The sequence below is a fragment of the Oncorhynchus mykiss genome, chromosome 10, assembly GCF_057628025.1.
Source record: "Oncorhynchus mykiss isolate SJ-2025 chromosome 10, ASM5762802v1, whole genome shotgun sequence".
In the NCBI taxonomy this organism is placed as follows: Eukaryota; Metazoa; Chordata; class Actinopteri; order Salmoniformes; family Salmonidae; genus Oncorhynchus; species Oncorhynchus mykiss.
This window is the reverse complement of record NC_143031.1, coordinates 36,001,707-36,019,187: the sequence shown is the minus strand read 5'-3', so window position 1 is coordinate 36,019,187 and position 17,481 is coordinate 36,001,707. Positions and strand designations below refer to the sequence as shown.

General features: G+C 44.3%; 2 protein-coding genes across 4 annotated transcripts in view; both read left to right on the top strand.

Moving 5' to 3' along the window:
- The window catches only part of LOC110533756 (neuroligin-3), a 31,029-nt gene extending 22,139 nt beyond the window's left edge, over window positions 1-8,890 (top strand). For both annotated transcript variants that reach the window (XM_021618262.3, XM_021618261.3), the window contains 2 exons: window positions 4,148-4,937; window positions 7,008-8,890. In XM_021618262.3, coding sequence (XP_021473937.1) covers window positions 4,148-4,937; window positions 7,008-7,848 — 1,631 coding nt within the window. In that variant the 3' untranslated portion in view covers window positions 7,849-8,890. The remainder of the gene's footprint in view (window positions 1-4,147; window positions 4,938-7,007) is intronic.
- Window positions 8,891-10,132: 1,242 nt separating this feature from the next.
- On the top strand, window positions 10,133-15,630 carry plp (myelin proteolipid protein). 2 transcript variants are annotated; one of them, NM_001124701.1, is given in 9 exon segments: window positions 12,054-12,213; window positions 12,602-12,788; window positions 13,023-13,179; window positions 13,505-13,569; window positions 13,571-13,620; window positions 13,623-13,682; window positions 13,803-13,876; window positions 14,044-14,109; window positions 14,629-15,623. In NM_001124701.1, coding segments are annotated over 9 exon segments (774 nt in total). In that variant the 5' UTR covers window positions 12,054-12,173; the 3' UTR covers window positions 14,704-15,623.
- Window positions 15,631-17,481: the final 1,851 nt, after the last annotated feature.

The window sequence follows — 17,481 nt, the reverse complement described above, 5'->3', positions numbered from 1 at the left end:
CACAGGCTTTGGTAGCGGGCCGTGTCAGTGGCACTGTATTGTCCTCAAAGCGAGGAAAGAAGTTGTTTAATTTGTCTGGGAGACGTCGATGTCCAAGACATGGCTGGTTTTCTTTTTGTAATCTGCAACTATACTTTGTCTCCATACTGACGCTTTGCTTGTTTGCGGAGGGAATAGCTGCACTCTTTGTATTCGGTCATGTTTCTGGTCGCCTTGCCATGATTAAAAGCGGTGGTTCACACTTTCAGTTTTGCGAGAATACTGGCATTTATTCTACGGTTTCTGGTTAGGGAAGTTTTTAATAGTCACAGCGGGTACGACATCTCCAATGCACTTGCTAATAAACTTGCTCCCAGAGTCAGCGTATACATCAATGTTGTTGTCTGAGGCTATCCGGAACATACCCCAGTCCGTGATCGTAGCAATCTTGAAGCGTGTAATCCGATTGGTCAGATCAGCGTTGTATTGACTTGAGCATGGGCGTTTCCTGTTTTAGTTTCTGTCTATAGGCTGGGAGCAACAAAATGGATTCATGGTCAGATTTGCCGAAGACAGGGCCCGAGAGGGGCTTTGTATGCATCGCGGAAGTTAGAGTAGCAATGATCCAGAATTCTGCCAGTCGTGTCGTGCATTTGATATGCTGATAGAATTTAGGGAGTATTGATTTTAGGTTAGCTTTGTTAAAATCCCTAGCTACAATAAATGCAGCCTCCTGATGTAGTGTTTCCAGTTTACATAGAGTCCAGTGAAGTTCTTTCAGGGCCGACGAGGTATCTGCTTGGGGGGGATATACACGGCTGTGACTAATCGAAGAGAATTCTCTTGAAAGATGATGCGGTCGGGATTTCATTGTAAGGAATTCAAGGTCATGTGAGCAAAATTACTGGAGTTCCTGTATGTTGTTGTGATTACGCCATGAGTCGTTAATCATAAGGCATACACCCCCTGCCCTTCTTCATACCAAAGAGCTGTTTGTTTCTGTCGGCGGGATGTCATCTTAACCACTGTGAAATGTTTTCCTTAACCAAAAATGTTGTATTTTCAGCTGTTTGACGCTCGTGTACAAAACCGAAAGTAAAATATGCACAAACAAACCTCAACAGGAAGCATAGAAATAGAGCACATAGAACATGTCTACCACTTTTTAGACTTGCTTTCAATGAGAATGAAGGATCTATAACCTTTTAAGTAAGTGAAAACCTACTGACCTGCGTGGGTGTCACTAACATTGCCAAAAGACAAAGCTGTGAATGTATCAGTGGATTACCAATCAGGGCCTTGGCAACAGTAACAAGGGGTGATGTGTAATGAAACTTGATTGTGCGTGTCCTGGGTAGACGTTCCCGGGACCATGACACAAAGTCCTTACCACTTTTAGACTACCATTTTGTGACGTTCCAGGGACATCCTAACGACTCATTTTTGTTTGCAGGGTTATATCTATTAAAAAACTATGCATATCAGTTGAGTTTTTAGAAGTACTTTGCAACAACAAAAATCCATGAAAATCGCTCTCTCGCTCTCTTATATTTATGTAGAGAGACTCATTGATTCACTGACTAACTGGGGTTGTGGGTGTGTATTGGTGGTCAAAATGTAGATTAAAAGTCTTGATATTACTGCTAAAGTCAAGTTTAGTGATAGGATTCAGGAATGTGGTTTGATGTTGTAGGGGATTTGATCTGTTCGATGGGAAGAGAGACTGCAGAATCTTCAAACAACAACTTTTAAGATTTGCAAATATGGAGCAGTTAACTATGCACTTCAGTGTTGAAGATTCAATTCAACAGTGTTGAAGATTCAATTCAACAGTGTTGAATTGAGGCCCAATTAACAGAGTTGGCTCAGCTTTTATAGAGTCCAACCTCTATGTGACAGTTAGCAGATGTGTGCAAACAAGGGTGGGGAACATAGTGAATAAAAGGTGTTTAGCTTGTCTTTGTAGATTAAGATAGCTGACATTGCCTGTTCCTTCCTGCAACTTTCCACACATGGGAGTGCAGATAGTACAAACGGGATGTCACATACTGCAGTCGCATCCGGCTCTTATCTGTTCACCTAGACTTATAACTAAGTTACACAAGACAACAAGCCTGCATCACCCCAATAAAACACTAGCATATAACAATGGCCAATTCTTTAAGTAAAAATCAATCAATCAAATATATATATAAAGCCCTTTTTACATCAGCTGATGTCACAAAGTGCTATACAGAAACCCAGCCTAAAACCCCAAATAGCAAGCAATGCAGCTGTAGAAGCACGGTGGCTAGGAAAAACTCCTTTGTAAGGCAGGAACCTAGGAAGAAACCTAGAGAGGGGAAAAAAGGCTCTGAGGGGTGGCCAGTCCTCTGCTGGCTGTGCCGGGTGGAGATTATAACAGTACATGGCCAAGATGTTCATAGATGACCAGCAGGGTCAAATAAAAATGTCGGTAGGCTTTTCATAGCTGATCATTCAGAGTTAGAGACAGTAGGTGCGGTAGAGAAAGAGAGTCGAAAACAGCAGGTCTGGGACAAGGTAGCACATCTGGTCAGGGTTTGATAACCGCAGGCAGAACCGTTGAAACTGGAGCAGCAGCACAACTAATTTGTGTGCCAATTGTGTGTCGCCCCATGGACCTCCCGGTCGTGGCTGGCTGTGACAGAGCCTGGGCTCGAACCCAGGGTCGCTGGTGGCACAGCGATGCAGTGCCTTAGACCACTGCGCCACCTGGGAGGCCCTAGGGAGCTAGTTTCTTATGACAAATGTTTTTTTGTTTTTAAGGGTGCAACTGCATCTAGGGTATTACGCAAGGTTACGTTTAGTTCCTCAGTTAGGTGGTTAACCAATTTTTGTACTCTGACATCCTTGGGTAGGTGGAGGGAGTCTGGAAGGGCATCTAGGAATCTTTGGGTTGTCTGAGCATTTATAGCACGGCTTTTGGTGATCCTTGGTTGGGGTCTGAGCAGATTATTTGTTGCAATTGCAAACGTAATAAAATGGTGGTCCGATTGTCCAGGATTAAGGAAAAACATTAAGATCCACAATATTTGAGAGATAAGCGTCCTCCGAAACACAACCCAGCCAAGCCGCACTACTTCATGACACAATGCCGGCTTAACCCGGAGGCCAGCCACACCAATGTGTAGGCGGAAACACCTGGCGACCGTGTCACCATGCATTGTGCCCGGCCCACCACAGGAGTCGCTAGAGCGCGATGGGACAAGAAAATCCCTGGCTGCCAAACCCTCCCTTAACCCAGACGACGCTGGGCCAATTGTGCGCCACCCCATGGGTCTCCCGGTTGCGGCCGGCTGCGACTCAAACCAGGATTTCTAGCATTTCGCTACACTCGCATTAACATCTGCTAACCATGTGTATGTGAAGAATAAAAATGTGATTTAGTGGCACAGCTAACAGTGCATGTTAATGTTCTATTTTTACCCACTCTATAATGTAATAATCAACACATCAGTAAAAACATTTTTACGTTATGTGTACAGAATGTTTATTACGTTATTGGAAGTTCATTACATTATCAGTTGCTATCCTCCCTGATGTAGTATTGATTTTTGAACATAGAGAGAGAGAGAGATTTTCAACAAGGCTACTATGTGGAGTCACTGAATTTTCCTCTTTCCCAAAAGCAGTGCTCTCACAGATGAGTTTCCTCAAATTTGTATGCAAATATGATCCCTTTGTGTTGAGTGAGTTTAATTAATTCAAATCCCTTTTTAGCGTAGCCAATGTTACATATCCACCACTTACTGAGCATTATTTTTAATTGTGAATTATACACTGTATCAATTAGAATAAATACGTTTTTCAGAGTTCCATCCTCTCCATTTATATTATTTAAGGACTTATCTGACATTTTAAGGAAAATGACAATTAACTGAGATGCACAGATTGAACAGACCTAAATTACATTTTTATGATTTTAAAAAGGGATGTTGATGAGGTTTGTCTCTCACCATCGCAGATAAAACTGTGCAGTAAGCACAAAAAACTCTGGTAAAAACCGACATCATCAGAACCTAGAGAGATCCAATGAAGCTAACAATATGTTAAACTGCAGGCCTACAAATGTTCTGTATCAGATGGTTGTTGACCAGACAGCACTCATCTGATCTGTGTTTGTCTGTCTGTGCCATGATCTCCCCAGGCCTGTTTCACAGAGCCATCATCCAAAGTGGCTCAGCCCTGTCCAGCTGGGCCGTCAACTACCAGCCTGTCAAGTACACCCGCATGCTGGCTGAGAGGGTGGGCTGCAACGTGCTGGACACCCTGGACATGGTGTCCTGCCTGCAGAAGAAGAGTGCCAGAGAGCTGGTGGAGCAGGACATCCAGCCAGCCCGCTACCACGTAGCCTTCGGCCCCGTCATTGATGGTGACGTCATCCCCGACGACCCCGAGATCCTGATGGAGCAGGGCGAGTTCCTCAACTATGACATCATGCTGGGCGTTAACCAGGGGGAGGGACTGCGTTTCGTGGAGAATGTGGTGGACCTGGAGGATGGCGTGTCCGGCAGCGACTTTGACTTCGCCGTGTCAGACTTCGTGGACAGCCTGTATGGCTACCCAGAGGGGAAGGACACTCTGAGGGAGACCATCAAGTTCATGTACACGGACTGGGCTGACAGGGACAACCCAGACACCAGGAGGAAGACGTTAGTCGCCCTGTTCACTGACCATCAGTGGGTGGAGCCCTCGGTGGTGACAGCTGACCTGCACGCCCGCTACGGCTCGCCCACATACTTCTACGCCTTCTACCACCACTGCCAGAGCCTGATGAAGCCTGTGTGGTCGGACTCAGCCCACGGGGATGAGGTGCCCTATGTGTTTGGCATCCCCATGGTGGGTGCCACTGACCTGTTCCCCTGCAACTTCTCCAGGAACGACATCATGCTCAGCGCTGTGGTGATGACTTACTGGACCAACTTTGCCAAGAGTGGGTGAGTACAGCACCCCGAGACCTGGTCAGACAGGTCAGTACAGCACCCCGAGGCCTGGTCAGACTCACAGGTCAGTACAGCACCCCGAGACCTGGTCAGACTCACAGGTCAGTACAGCACCCCGAGATCTGGTCAGACTCACAGGTCAGTACAGCACCCCGAGATCTGGTCAGACTCACAGGTCAGTACAGCACCCCGAGACCTGGTCAGACTCACAGGTCAGTACAGCACCCCGAGATCTGGTCAGACTCACAGGTCAGTACAGCACCCCGAGACCTGGTCAGACTCACAGGTCAGTACAGCACCCCGAGACCTGGTCAGACTCACAGGTCAGTACAGCACTCCGAGACCTGGTCAGACTCACAGGTCAGTACAGCACCCCGAGACCTGGTCAGACAGGTCAGTACAGCACCCCGAGACCTGGTCAGACACGTCAGTACGGCACCCCGAGACCTGGTCAGACAGGTCAGTACGGCACCCCGAGACCTGGTCAGACAGGTCAGTACGGCACCCCGAGACCTGGTCAGACAGGTCAGTACGGCACCCCGAGACCTGGTCAGACAGGTCAGTACGGCACCCCGAGACCTGGTCAGACAGGTCAGTACTGCACCCCGAGACCTGGTCAGACAGGTCAGTACAGCACCCCGAGACCTGGTCAGACAGGTCAGTACGGCACCCCGAGACCTGGTCAGACAGGTCAGTACGGCACCCCGAGACCTGGTCAGACAGGTCAGTACGGCACCCCGAGACCTGGTCAGACGTGTCAGTATAGCACCCGAGACCTGGTCAGACAGGTCAGTACAGCACCCCGAGACCTGGTCAGACAGAATCCAGTCTTGATTGTGGTATGCTTGTATAGTAAAAGGATGGGGTCATTATTTCATATTTCCCATTTGTGTCTGTATTTGCCTAAGAAATGCTATAAATGATAGATGGGAAGAGTTTTCCTAATCATATTCTATACTGTATTGAAGCCTGTGCAGAAGAACCAATATTTCTAGACATATAGACACACTTCACATGTATCTTAAAATGGAGCCTTGCTGCATTACACCTCTGCTTAAGTCGCAGCAGAAAATGGGAATTAGTCTCTATAAAAATGTTACAGTAAACACTAATGTAGACACAAATGCTCAGTAGAAAGTGGGTTTTAGATGGGCTGAAATTAAAGATGTAGGGCAGGGATGGGCAACTGGCGGGGTCTCAACTTACTGTTGAGAGTTAGAACAGCAGAATACACAAGGTGCAATTTCGAATTTTGGTTGTGCATCAATCACTGACAGTGCATAAATTTGCCTGAGTCAGGATTTTTTTTTAAATTGATTGGTAAATTAGTCTAGCCAGTTTTCTAAACTTGTAGTAATCATGGTCGAATTACCGACCAGGGGCCCCCCATTGATTTTGTTAATCACTCTCACTCAGATCTCATATTCAAAAGTGCAAACATTTCTCTCCACCCTATAGCAACATGTGTATAGTTACAGGAAATTAACTGTAAAACTGCCATTTTTCCCCTCTGCCCCATGACAAAATGTGTAGAATTGCAGGAAATATATTCTACAACTTAGTTTTTTTCTCTCTACTGTCAACACGGGGGCTGCTAAAATGATTTGCTCACAAGGTGTTTTACACGCAATTTCACTTCCGCGCCTCAAAAGGCTAGGACCAGCTCTGACTGCATGTGTGGGTATGGATGTGGGTATGCAGAGCCGCTGCGGCCCCTCAAGAAGAGTTCAGAGTTTTTTTTGTGGTCCCCACCCCTATCAAAGTTGCCCATCCCTGATGTAGGGAATGCTTAGCACTTGAAAAAAGACTGTGACATGATGTACATCAACCAGTCTTGTCAGCTTACAACTGGCTTTGACCAGCAAAACTTCCCTATTGACATCTAGCCTCGCAAAGCTGCCGATCTCGCAAGCTTACATTAAACGCTGAATGGATATCCGGGATCACCGGCTTCGCGAGGCTAGTTGACATCTCCCATAATGAAGCAATTGAAAGAATAACTTCTCTATGTATGTTATCAATGATGCCCTGTCTTTGACCCCCGTCTTCATTGCATGTCTGCAGTGACCCCAACAAGCCAGTGCCCCAGGACACTAAGTTCATCCATACCAAGGCCAACCGCTTTGAGGAGGTGGCCTGGTCCAAGTACAACCCCCATGATCAGCTGTACCTGCACATCGGCCTGAAGCCTCGCATCCGCGACCACTACCGCGCCACCAAGGTAGCCTTCTGGAAGCACCTGGTGCCCCACCTGTATAACCTCCATGACATGTTCCATTACACCTCCACCACCACCAAGGTACCTCCCCAGGACACCACCAACTCCAACGGCAAGAGAACCGGCACCACCAAGCGTCCGCCTGTCTCCACGGCCCACAGCAGTGATGGGGAGGAGACGGGTCCTCTGATCGTGGCTAACCCCAGAGATTACTCTACTGAGCTGAGTGTCACCATCGCTGTGGGTGCCTCGCTGCTGTTCCTCAATGTGCTGGCCTTCGCAGCGCTCTACTACCGTAAGGACAAGCGCAGCCGGCAGGATGGCCATGGTGGCCCCCACCAGGCCAGCCCCCAGCGGCAGAGCAACGGCAACGACGTGAGCCACACCACCACCGACGAGAGCCTGTCCCATCAGATGACCCAGTGCAGCCAGATGAACCAGTGTGACACCCTGCATGACCTCCACGACCTCCCTGACCTACACGACCCTCTGCACCTCTCCCCCAACATGGACTACACCCTGACCCTGCGCCGCTCACCAGACGACATCCCCCTGATGACGCCAAACAACATCACAATGATCCCCAACTCCCTGATGGGCCTGCCCAACATGCACCCCTACAGCACCTTCCCAGCCGGGTACAACTCCACCGTCCTGCCCCACTCCCACTCCACCACCCGGGTCTAGACCTAGCCTGGGACAGAAGATATACAGACCACAGTCGACAGAGATTGTAGAGGTGAGCTGAGGGGCGAGCTGTGCTGTACATTAATTAATACAAACAGTAGTTGGGTTGGGATGCGTGGGTAAGATAAGTTTGAGTTTATGTTCATACTGCAAGAGCCATGCAAAGCTTTTCCTGGTCAAATGGTGCAGAATCGCCGCCAATATACTACTGCCTCCTCTCCTCATAGAGGGAGGTCTATAAGCAGTGTCATTTTTTTAATCATCAATTTCAAGACTTGTGAGCTGGTTAAAATGAGAAGTGCTTTTTATTTCCCATTGTCTTTTGATGCTAACATTTTTGGGAACTTTCTCTTGTACGACCTCAGCATAATGTTTGTACAGTTGGATTTGTACGGGAAGCTTTTTTCTTCCTATGATATCTGTTTTGATCTTCTGTGTGGAACAAGTGTCATCTGGACTCATCACTGGCTGAAATAACATTTGTAAAAAGCAGAAAATTGGTGTTATTAAGCAATTTTATACATATTCCTCATGTTAAACTCAACTTAAAAGGGTATTTTTTACTGACTAAAGAATTGCAGAAATACTATGTTACTGTGACTGTGATCATTTGAACCTTTACTACAACATTGATTACAATTTGTAGTAAAAGTATCACATTTATCCAATAATATTTCTATTTGAATATGAACAATATATCACCCCTATATACAGTGTGCGTGCGTGTGCCCGCGTGTGTGTTTACACTCTGAAGTGTAATGTAAAGCTGTAAATTGTTAAGAAATTTGTTTGACATTTTGTTTGAAGTATTGGCTTTCATCATATTTAGTGTTGTACTCCGATCTATGCTCGTCTGTCTAAGTGTCTTTGTTTATTTTCAGTTAACTGTGTCTTATTTTGCTGAACACGTTGTGGGAATACAACTTCTGCTTTATTATAAAAATATAATAGCTTAAGATGGCACATACTCTAACCAACTGATGTGATTCCATTGGCTTGGCTTGTTTGTACACAATAAACTTAGACCAGCACTTTTTTTAAATTGTTTGTTTGTTTATATGAATATGAAGGTATTGACATAGTTTATACAAACAATTGCAGACTCAGCAAGCTGAATTTCCCCCATGCGCTTCCTCCCATTTACAGAAAACACAGATTTTGGAGCATAACATGTTTTCAAGCATTACTATAAGAGGCTCTTTTGAATGTAATGGGCTTCCCAGTGTTATTCTGGGAGAATACACATCCCTCTTAGAATTACTATCACCTGGCTTTCCTGGATACAATCGTAGATTAATATCAATGGGCTTATTTTTAAAGATTTGTTTGGAACGGAGTGGTCGTCTTGTCAAAATAATACATCATCTTTATAATGAGTCAGATGTGGCTAGATGGCCAATCTTATTAAATTGTATTACATACAGTATCAACAGGATTCTTCAACCGCAAACAAAGAAAAACATTCATCTTAGATTTTGGGCATCGGCAGGGCAATAGTCCATTTTGACTGGGCCCAGTGGAGATCAGATGTTATTATGATACATTTGTAGCCGTATGATGGTCATGGGCTGTAAAGGAGGAAAGCCAAGGAAGATAAGAGGGTACAGGCACACTCTAAAAAGACAGTGTGTTGTTTGCTCCTGCTGCACACTGGGAACATTGTAAGGGCTTTGACATCAACTGGGTCAGTGATGAAGGGAGAGCAGCAGCTGGACCCAGCCCTCAATGTCCCCTTGTTAGTCTACTTCCTCAATGTCAGTCCAGTGGCATTTACATGGTCTGCTTTTTGTTTTGCTCCTTTGTCTGTATATTCTTCATATCTCTATGTTTTCTGAAGAGTCAAATGCACCCACCAGCCAGCGTCTGCTTTAACTGGCCATATGGCGACCTTTACGTGCCTCGGACAGGCAGCACAGATACTATGCAGACCATGAATAGCCTGGCCAATGAGAGAGAATGAACTGAATACATTTCCAACAGGCATCCAGCACACATGATGATCACGCTTACAGTGGGGTCTGAAATTATTGACACCCTTGATAAAGATGAGCAATAATGACTGTATAAAATAATTCAAATAGTGAGCTATATTGTATGCTCAAAAACATTGGGAAATTATATATTATACTAATACAATTGTTCAGAGAGTCTTTGTGTGTTGTGTGAACTTGGTATGCATGAGAGTGATTGAAATGCAAGTGTAAACTCATTAGGGCCTTTGAACCCTGCACTGTCCCTAATGTTGAACCCAGGGCTGTATTAGTGATGGTCAATGGCTGAAAAGGGACTTTGTGTCTTTAAGATCTGGCTCTGTGAGCTGGTGGTCTGTCTATTGTTGGTTAGACAAAAGCGCAAGTCAGATTCATATAGGAGTGGTGGGGAATAACTTCTCATATCCTCATATCACAGTCACAAAGCCGCCAAGCCAAACCTCAATAACCCCATACTTCTCTCTGAACATGGGTAAGTGGTCATCTAATGAGTCTTTCAGATTTTCTATTAATATCTTTAAAAAAAAAAGTTGGTCTGTGGAATATGATTAATCTACTTTTGAAATATAATTTTCCTGAGAAGTTTGTGTTCCTTCAGGAGAATAATTTGAAGCCTTCATTAATATTGTGATAATTACTGGTTTTATTGCAAGTTGATTGTATTATATGATTTTCTGATAATATTATGATGTCCACTTGTGGGTACCTCATGGGTTATTCATATTATAACACAACATTGGTAATATCGCAACATTGGAAGCGTAGGCAGGATTGATAGAATTTGATTCCAGGTAACACATAGACAAAGGAATACATATGTAGTATTGTAGACTAAACAGTCAGTTGAACGTTTTGATCAGCCAAGCTTATTGATACTCGTTACTCATTTTAATTAACATTTCTTGAATATAAAACATGTTATTCAAATAAATTCAATATAACCAAATATCAATTATGTTCAAATGTTAATCAAACCACCTCTCTCACACAGCTTATATCTGTGAAACGTTTTTTGAAAGGTGTCTTGAACTAATTAGGGTTCAGATAGACAGATGACCAGCGTAGGCAGCACAGAGGTCATGCAAGGTCGATCGTGTCAAAGGCTTTCACACTCCCACACTGTGCAGGGCATAATTAGCAAATTTGCATGAAATCCTTTGTTACACGCCTTCCATCTGACTCTGGAGACAATCCTTCCATCACTACTATTCCGTCAAAAAAAAGACTTTCTCTACACTAAAGTTAATTCAGATTTAGTATGCAGTAAAGACTTGGCTTGGTATGATCCTTCAATGCATTCTGGTAATGTCTGTGCTGTGATTTTATTCATGGGTTATCATGGCTCATTTGTCATTCTAACTGGTGTTTCAGAGCACAGCTGAAGAGGGGGTGTCTGTGTCCTATATAGTTTCCAGAGACTCAAACAACCTCCAAGCTGTTGCTGTTTTTCTTTAAATGACAGTCTGTTTAATTTATATCCTCTGTTCATTCCTACCCACTAAAATCACACAAACCTTAAGATTACAGGAATGTTTAGTCTGCGTGGAACGTTTGCCGCAGCTCAATCATTTATTATGTATGATCATGACACTGTTTGCCCTTCCCGAATGGGGTTTATAGATCATACAACTTTAATGAGCAACATGGTTGTTGTTGTGAAGATATTTCAGTTCCCGCTCCCATTTATTGTGCTTCCTCCCACTCTTGAACACTTGAACTACGGTCCTCACCCCCTGCTGACATAGAAACTCATTCAGTGCCATGGTACCAGTCCCAGCCAGCTGTAGCCGTAGGCTGGCCTGGGCGCATAGTACTGACATTGCCAGTGATACTGTGAGAATCCTGGTGGTGGAGAAACTCCCCTGACCCCCGCCCCACCCACCCAGATGCTCATGGCTTGTTTATTAGATTGTTGGTGTGTGTGTGGTGGTGCTAGTGTGGTCTTTGTTTGTTTGACATCACTGGCCTTTGTTCTCCTCCACTCCTAGCTAAGACAAAGGGCATTGTGTCTCCCGCCACAAAGACAGGCTCTCTCTCAAGGCCCCTGGAACCCATCCTTCAGTGCCTTCTCCTTTCTCTCCTCTCTCTCCCCTCCCTCCTGTCCTGGTGACGCCTGTGGTGGATGGCGGTTGGTGGAGAAAGAGGGATGAACTCTGGAGAGTAGAGGGGCTGAGCTGTGAGGCGTTGGCTGGAGCTGAGGAGCTTTTACACACGGATGAAACCATTGCAGACAGAGCAGTTTTTTGGTGAAAATATCCTGCAGCTGAGCCTTTAGCATCACTGATTCATAAACTCTTTGCTTGTTGTTGAGGAGCACAAGATCGAAAGGAACAAATGTTTCCGGTCAGACAGCCATGGCTTTGCAAAGCCCTAGGTGCATCTCTTTCTCTGATTCCTATATCAATACAGCCATTAACAGTCTGGATGTTTGTTATCTGCTTCCCCAGCTTTCATTGGAGGAAGTGTATGAGAATGCTGTGAAGTCAGTGGCGGCTGGTTTTGTATAGACACTTTAACATTGTTTGATTGGATACACTGCACTTGGTTTCGCTGTTGTTTTTCGCTGTAATTTTTCTGTTGCTTTCATGCCTGTTGATGGAAGTTGATAGTGGGTGTTGTTGGAATTTTGGCAGAAGCAGTGGAGTCTTTCTGTTTAACAGCTCCCCAAGCAGGGTGACTGAGAGATGTCTGGACGTTGTCGTAGATGTGCTGTGTGTTGGTGTGTGCCGCCAGTGTGTTGATGTATTATGCCCCCTCACCAGGTTGTTATGATTGCTGTATCCGATGCCTGGGGGCAGTGCCCTACCCCTCCCTGGTTTCCACTCTGCTCTGCTTCACCGGCATGGCACTGTTCTGTGGCTGCGGGCACGAGGCACTGGCACACACCGAGGTGCTCGTCGAGACTTACTTCGTTCGTAACATACAAGACTATGTTATCCTGGCCTCGTTGTGAGTGACTCTTTAAAACTTTTCTGTTTAAGTGCAATAACCTAATTTAATTGTTTGTATTTATAGATAAGTTGTGCAAATCAAGCAACAGAAATGTAAAGGCTCTTGCAGCAGTAGTAGTAGTATTGGTAACCCTTCCTTAAGATAGGTTAAGAGAAAACACCTCTCAACAGCACCTTTTGTCACCATGGAATCTCTGACCTTTCCTTATTATGACCTGTCCTTGTCTCCCAGTATCAAGTACTTCCAGTACGTGATCTATGGCCTGGCCTCTTTCTTCTTCCTCTACTGCATCCTGCTGCTGGCCGAGGGATTCTACACCACCAGCGCTGTCAAGCAGACCTTCGGAGAGTTCCGGAGCACCAGATGTGGCCGCTGCCTTAGTCTGACGGTGAGTAGGGAGGAAGGGAGGAGAGAGAGAGGGAATTACATCACCTCCTTCTTAGGTCGCTAAAAGAATATTGGCACTATAGCCTACTCTAGCTTGTAATCTACCCACTGGTTGAGAATTAATCCAAAAACAATTTATAGATAATTATCCATGAATCCCTGTAGTATTGCTACAGGGATATTATGCTCCTGTTAGATTATTTATCCTCTATAGTGTTGTATGACTGCAGTAATGAAGCCTTATAGGACATGTTGTGTCACATCCTGTATCCCCCTGGAGTTTGACCAATAACTTCCTGTGACCGGCTCTGCTTGCTGCTCCACAGTTCATCATTGTGACATACGTCCTGGCAGTGATCTGGCTGGCGGTGTTTGCCTTCACAGCCATACCCGTCTTCTTCTTCTTTAATATGGCACAGACCTGCCACAACATCAACATCCTGGCTGAGACGACACCCAGCATCAACCAGCACGGCTGGATCTGCATGGATGCTCGGCAGTATGGTACGTTTAGCTTATGATTGAGCTAGCCGGGCCACCGTATGTCAGTATTATTTTTTATTTTTTTTACATTTAAAATGTACAGTTTTTAATTTCACATTAATGAGACAAGCTTCTCATTAGGTCTGCTGCCTTGGAATGCAATGCCAGGGAAGGCTTGTGGAATGACCTTGGCATCCATCTGCAAAACAAAAGAGGTGAGTTACTGTTTGCGTTGTCTTAAAACTACTTTGAAAGAATTAGTGTGTTTCTGGGTTATGTAACCTTTCATAAACCCACAAAACACACAGCTAAATTATTATTCTGAATAGCAATTCAATGTACATTGCATTACTATTTAAGAAACCTTTTTTTCTCTCTGCAGTTCTTTGTCACCTATGACCTATACATCGCTGCCTTTGCTGGTGCAGGGATTGCTCTCTTGGCTCTGGTGAGTAAGAATGTCCACCCAGACTTATGAGTCTATGGGGTTTGTCACCGTCTTTGTTTAGGTTCAGAGTATGACTTGATTTTGCAGCTCCAACTGGGTTAGTTTTAGGCATACCACCAGAGAGGTATGGGGGTTCATTTTAAGGTTCTTTGGCAGAGAAAAATACAATTCAGAGAAATAGAACAATCTTATCATACTGTCCATCAGCACAGTAAATATTTATTGATTTTCAACAATGATTAAGGTGATAAGACCAGCTAGGTCGTAATAGAAAAGCGAACCAATCCCTAGAGAACTGACTTAGAGTATTCTATAGGCCTACTGTAGGGGCACCTAAGCGAGTAATAAATGTGTGCACACAAAAAAAGAGATCATCTTGTGATGCCCTATAGGCTATTGAATAATTGACATGTCGTCTGAATGCAGCTGCACTTTTGTGAAAACCTTTTTTAAAATGTTTTAAAAGTCTTCTCTTTTGTCCCGCTCTCCTTCTCTCTCTCCATCTTTCACTCTCTTTAGTTTCTGTATGTGGTAGCTACCACCTATAACTATGCAGTGCTGCGGTTCCTGGGCAGAAAAGGGCTGCGCTGTTAAAAACGGTGCCCTGTCAAGTCTTCATCCGCCCATAGACTGGGCCTGAGGAGAGCCGTTACACATCACACTACTGAACATTCATCCATCCCCTCAGACACGCCTGCAGCCTGATTCCCCTACCTACTGCTGGCTGCTTCCCTGGAGGGCTTTGCTAACTGGCACATGGTTCATCTTGACCATCTGATTTATCACTTCAACAACAGCCTAAGAGATGAATAGAACTCCTGGGCATCATAACTTCAAGCCCCTCCCCCTGGTCATCATAACTTCGAGCCCCTCCCACCCTCCTGCTCACCAGTCTTATCCCCTCGGTTCTCAGTCCAGGAAGATGACTCTCTGATGTCTGTTGCTCCTTTTCTTTTACATTGGATGTAGCGTCTCTGGTTTTGGTTTGCAAGTGTCCCTGACATGATTGTCAGCTTGTGTTATGTGGACTCCATTCAGCCCTCTAAATCTGAGTGACTGAAAGAGATGACTGCTCTCCATGCTTATCAGAACTAAGAATTACACCCCAGTCCCCTCGCTTACTGATATCTATATAGATAGTGAACATGATCTAGCTGCTTTTGCTTTAGATTGTGAATGTAAATGAGCTGTCCGTTACTGTAACCAAAGCAAACAGCTGAATGTGCCAAAGTGCTGTACATTCAAGTGAAATGTGAGAGTCTCTCTTGTCTAAGTGTGTCAAAGGACTTATGGCATCTTTTTTTTGCACTCACTCTTGATGTATAAGTATGTGTTGTTTGTCCTTTTAAATGATTACCGTGTGGAGGGTGAAAGGAAACCCAATTCTGTGGAGGTGCTAGTTCTAAGATCAGTCGTTTTCATTCTCCACATGTATTAATGCTCTCTGCTTTTAAACCACAGGGTTGCTGTGTTCATTTTGAATTGAGCAATTAAACTTAATCAAAGCCATTTTAAACCCAAGGTATTAAAATATTGTGCTTAATTTCATTGTCATTGTAAAACAAAACTTCCAGTGAGGTTGTCCATTTGGGTAATATAATGCACAGCAATACGTGGGGTCAAATGTTATTCACAGTTCAAATATGTTGACATAAATGATGGAAACTGTCAAACTATTTACATATGTTTTTTTTTTTATTACAGATATACAATGAGTATTCAAAACATCAGGAACACCTTCATAATATTAAGTTGCCCTCAGAACAGCCTCATTTCGTTGGGGCATGGACTACAAGGTGTCAAGCATTCCACAGTTGATTCCAATGCTTCCGACAGTTGTATCAAGTTGCCTGGATTTCCTCTGGGTGGTGGACCATTCTTGATACACATGGGAAACTATTGAGCGTGAAAAACCCAGCAGCATTGCAGTTCTTGACACACTCAAACCGGTGTACTGGCACTTACCATACCTCGTTCAAAGGCACTTCAATCTTTTGTCTTGCCCATTCACCTTCTGAATGGCACACATAAACAATCCATGTCTCAAGACTTGTAAAATTCCTTCTTTAACCTGTCTCCTCCCCTTTATCTACACTGATTAACAAAAAAATATGTTCAGTGTCAGCGAAGAAAACAAGAACTGACGATAACTTTGGAAATATAACGCATACAAAAAACCTTCAAACACAAAGTTAGCAAGTAATCTGTCAGAATGGTTGTTTTGGTGACCATGTTCCAGGGGTGACACTGTTGTGCCCTCTGTTCCAAGGTGATGAGAAGTCCTGGGGCCTACATGGTTTTAGTAAAGCTGCCATCACAGTGGATCACTCTCCCATGCAGAAACATGGCGGTCATCACGTCCCCCAAGGCCTTACTGCAAACCCCGCACTGGAAAAAGGAAATGTTCCGCTCGAGAAAGAGAGAGCGAGCGAGTGTATGTATGGATACACTTGGGCTCCCGAGTGGCACAGAGGTCTAAGGCACTGCATCTCAGTGCTAGAGGCGTCACTACAGACCCTTGTTTGATTCCAGGCTATGTCACAACCGGCTGTGATTAGGAGTCCCATATGGCGGTGCACAATTGGCAGAGTGTTGTTAGGGTTTGGCCGGGGTAGGCCGTCATTGTAAATAATATTTTTTTCTTAACTGACTTGCCTAGTTAAATAAAATTACGTAAGTATGTATCAAATAACCTAACCCAATGAGTCCCACTATCAAGTTGGCTTGATTAGAAACTTCTAACCCCTTTTAAACATTATGTGTTTGAGCTACAGGTTTCTGAGTTGTACTATTGGATTAGTATATTTCTATTTCTTGGTCTTTGAGATTAACGGGGGCCTCGCTAGAGCGGTGTTTGTGAGACAAGGGCGGATCCTGAAGGGGCCTGGATCTTTTTTTACAAAAACATCTGTAGGGTCAGAATGTTTTGAGCTACGCACACGCACATGTAACATGTATTGCTCACAAGCTACACAAGAGTAGTTAAAAGGTAAAGGGTTCTTCTACATGGAAGATCACAAGAAATTCCAGGACATAGTGTCTATAATACTCTAATTAGCTCACATCGTTGCTGTCACATACTCCACACAGTTGTCACTGACGAGTTGGATATTAATTTCCGACTGAACAGACAATTTCTCTACTTAACAGCATTCATATAAATACATTTTATCTTTGGCGGACCTTATTTTGTTGACATTCTTCAAAAAAACTCATGAATAAAACTATTTCAAATTGTTAAAGTGTAAATGTACAGTTGAAGTCAGACGTTTACATACACCTTAGCCAAATACATTTAAACTCAGTTTATCACAATTCCTGACATTTAATTCTAGTAAAAATTCCCCGTTTTAGGTCAGTTAGGATGACGAC

Excerpts from the sequence above, each read along its gene's own strand:
- plp (XM_021617178.3), top strand. Across the intron at positions 12,789-13,022 it reads TATGTTATCCTGGCCTCGTT|TATCAAGTACTTCCAGTACG; the intron begins GTGAGTGACTCT and ends CTTGTCTCCCAG. Across the intron at positions 14,110-14,628 it reads GGATTGCTCTCTTGGCTCTG|TTTCTGTATGTGGTAGCTAC; the intron begins GTGAGTAAGAAT and ends CACTCTCTTTAG.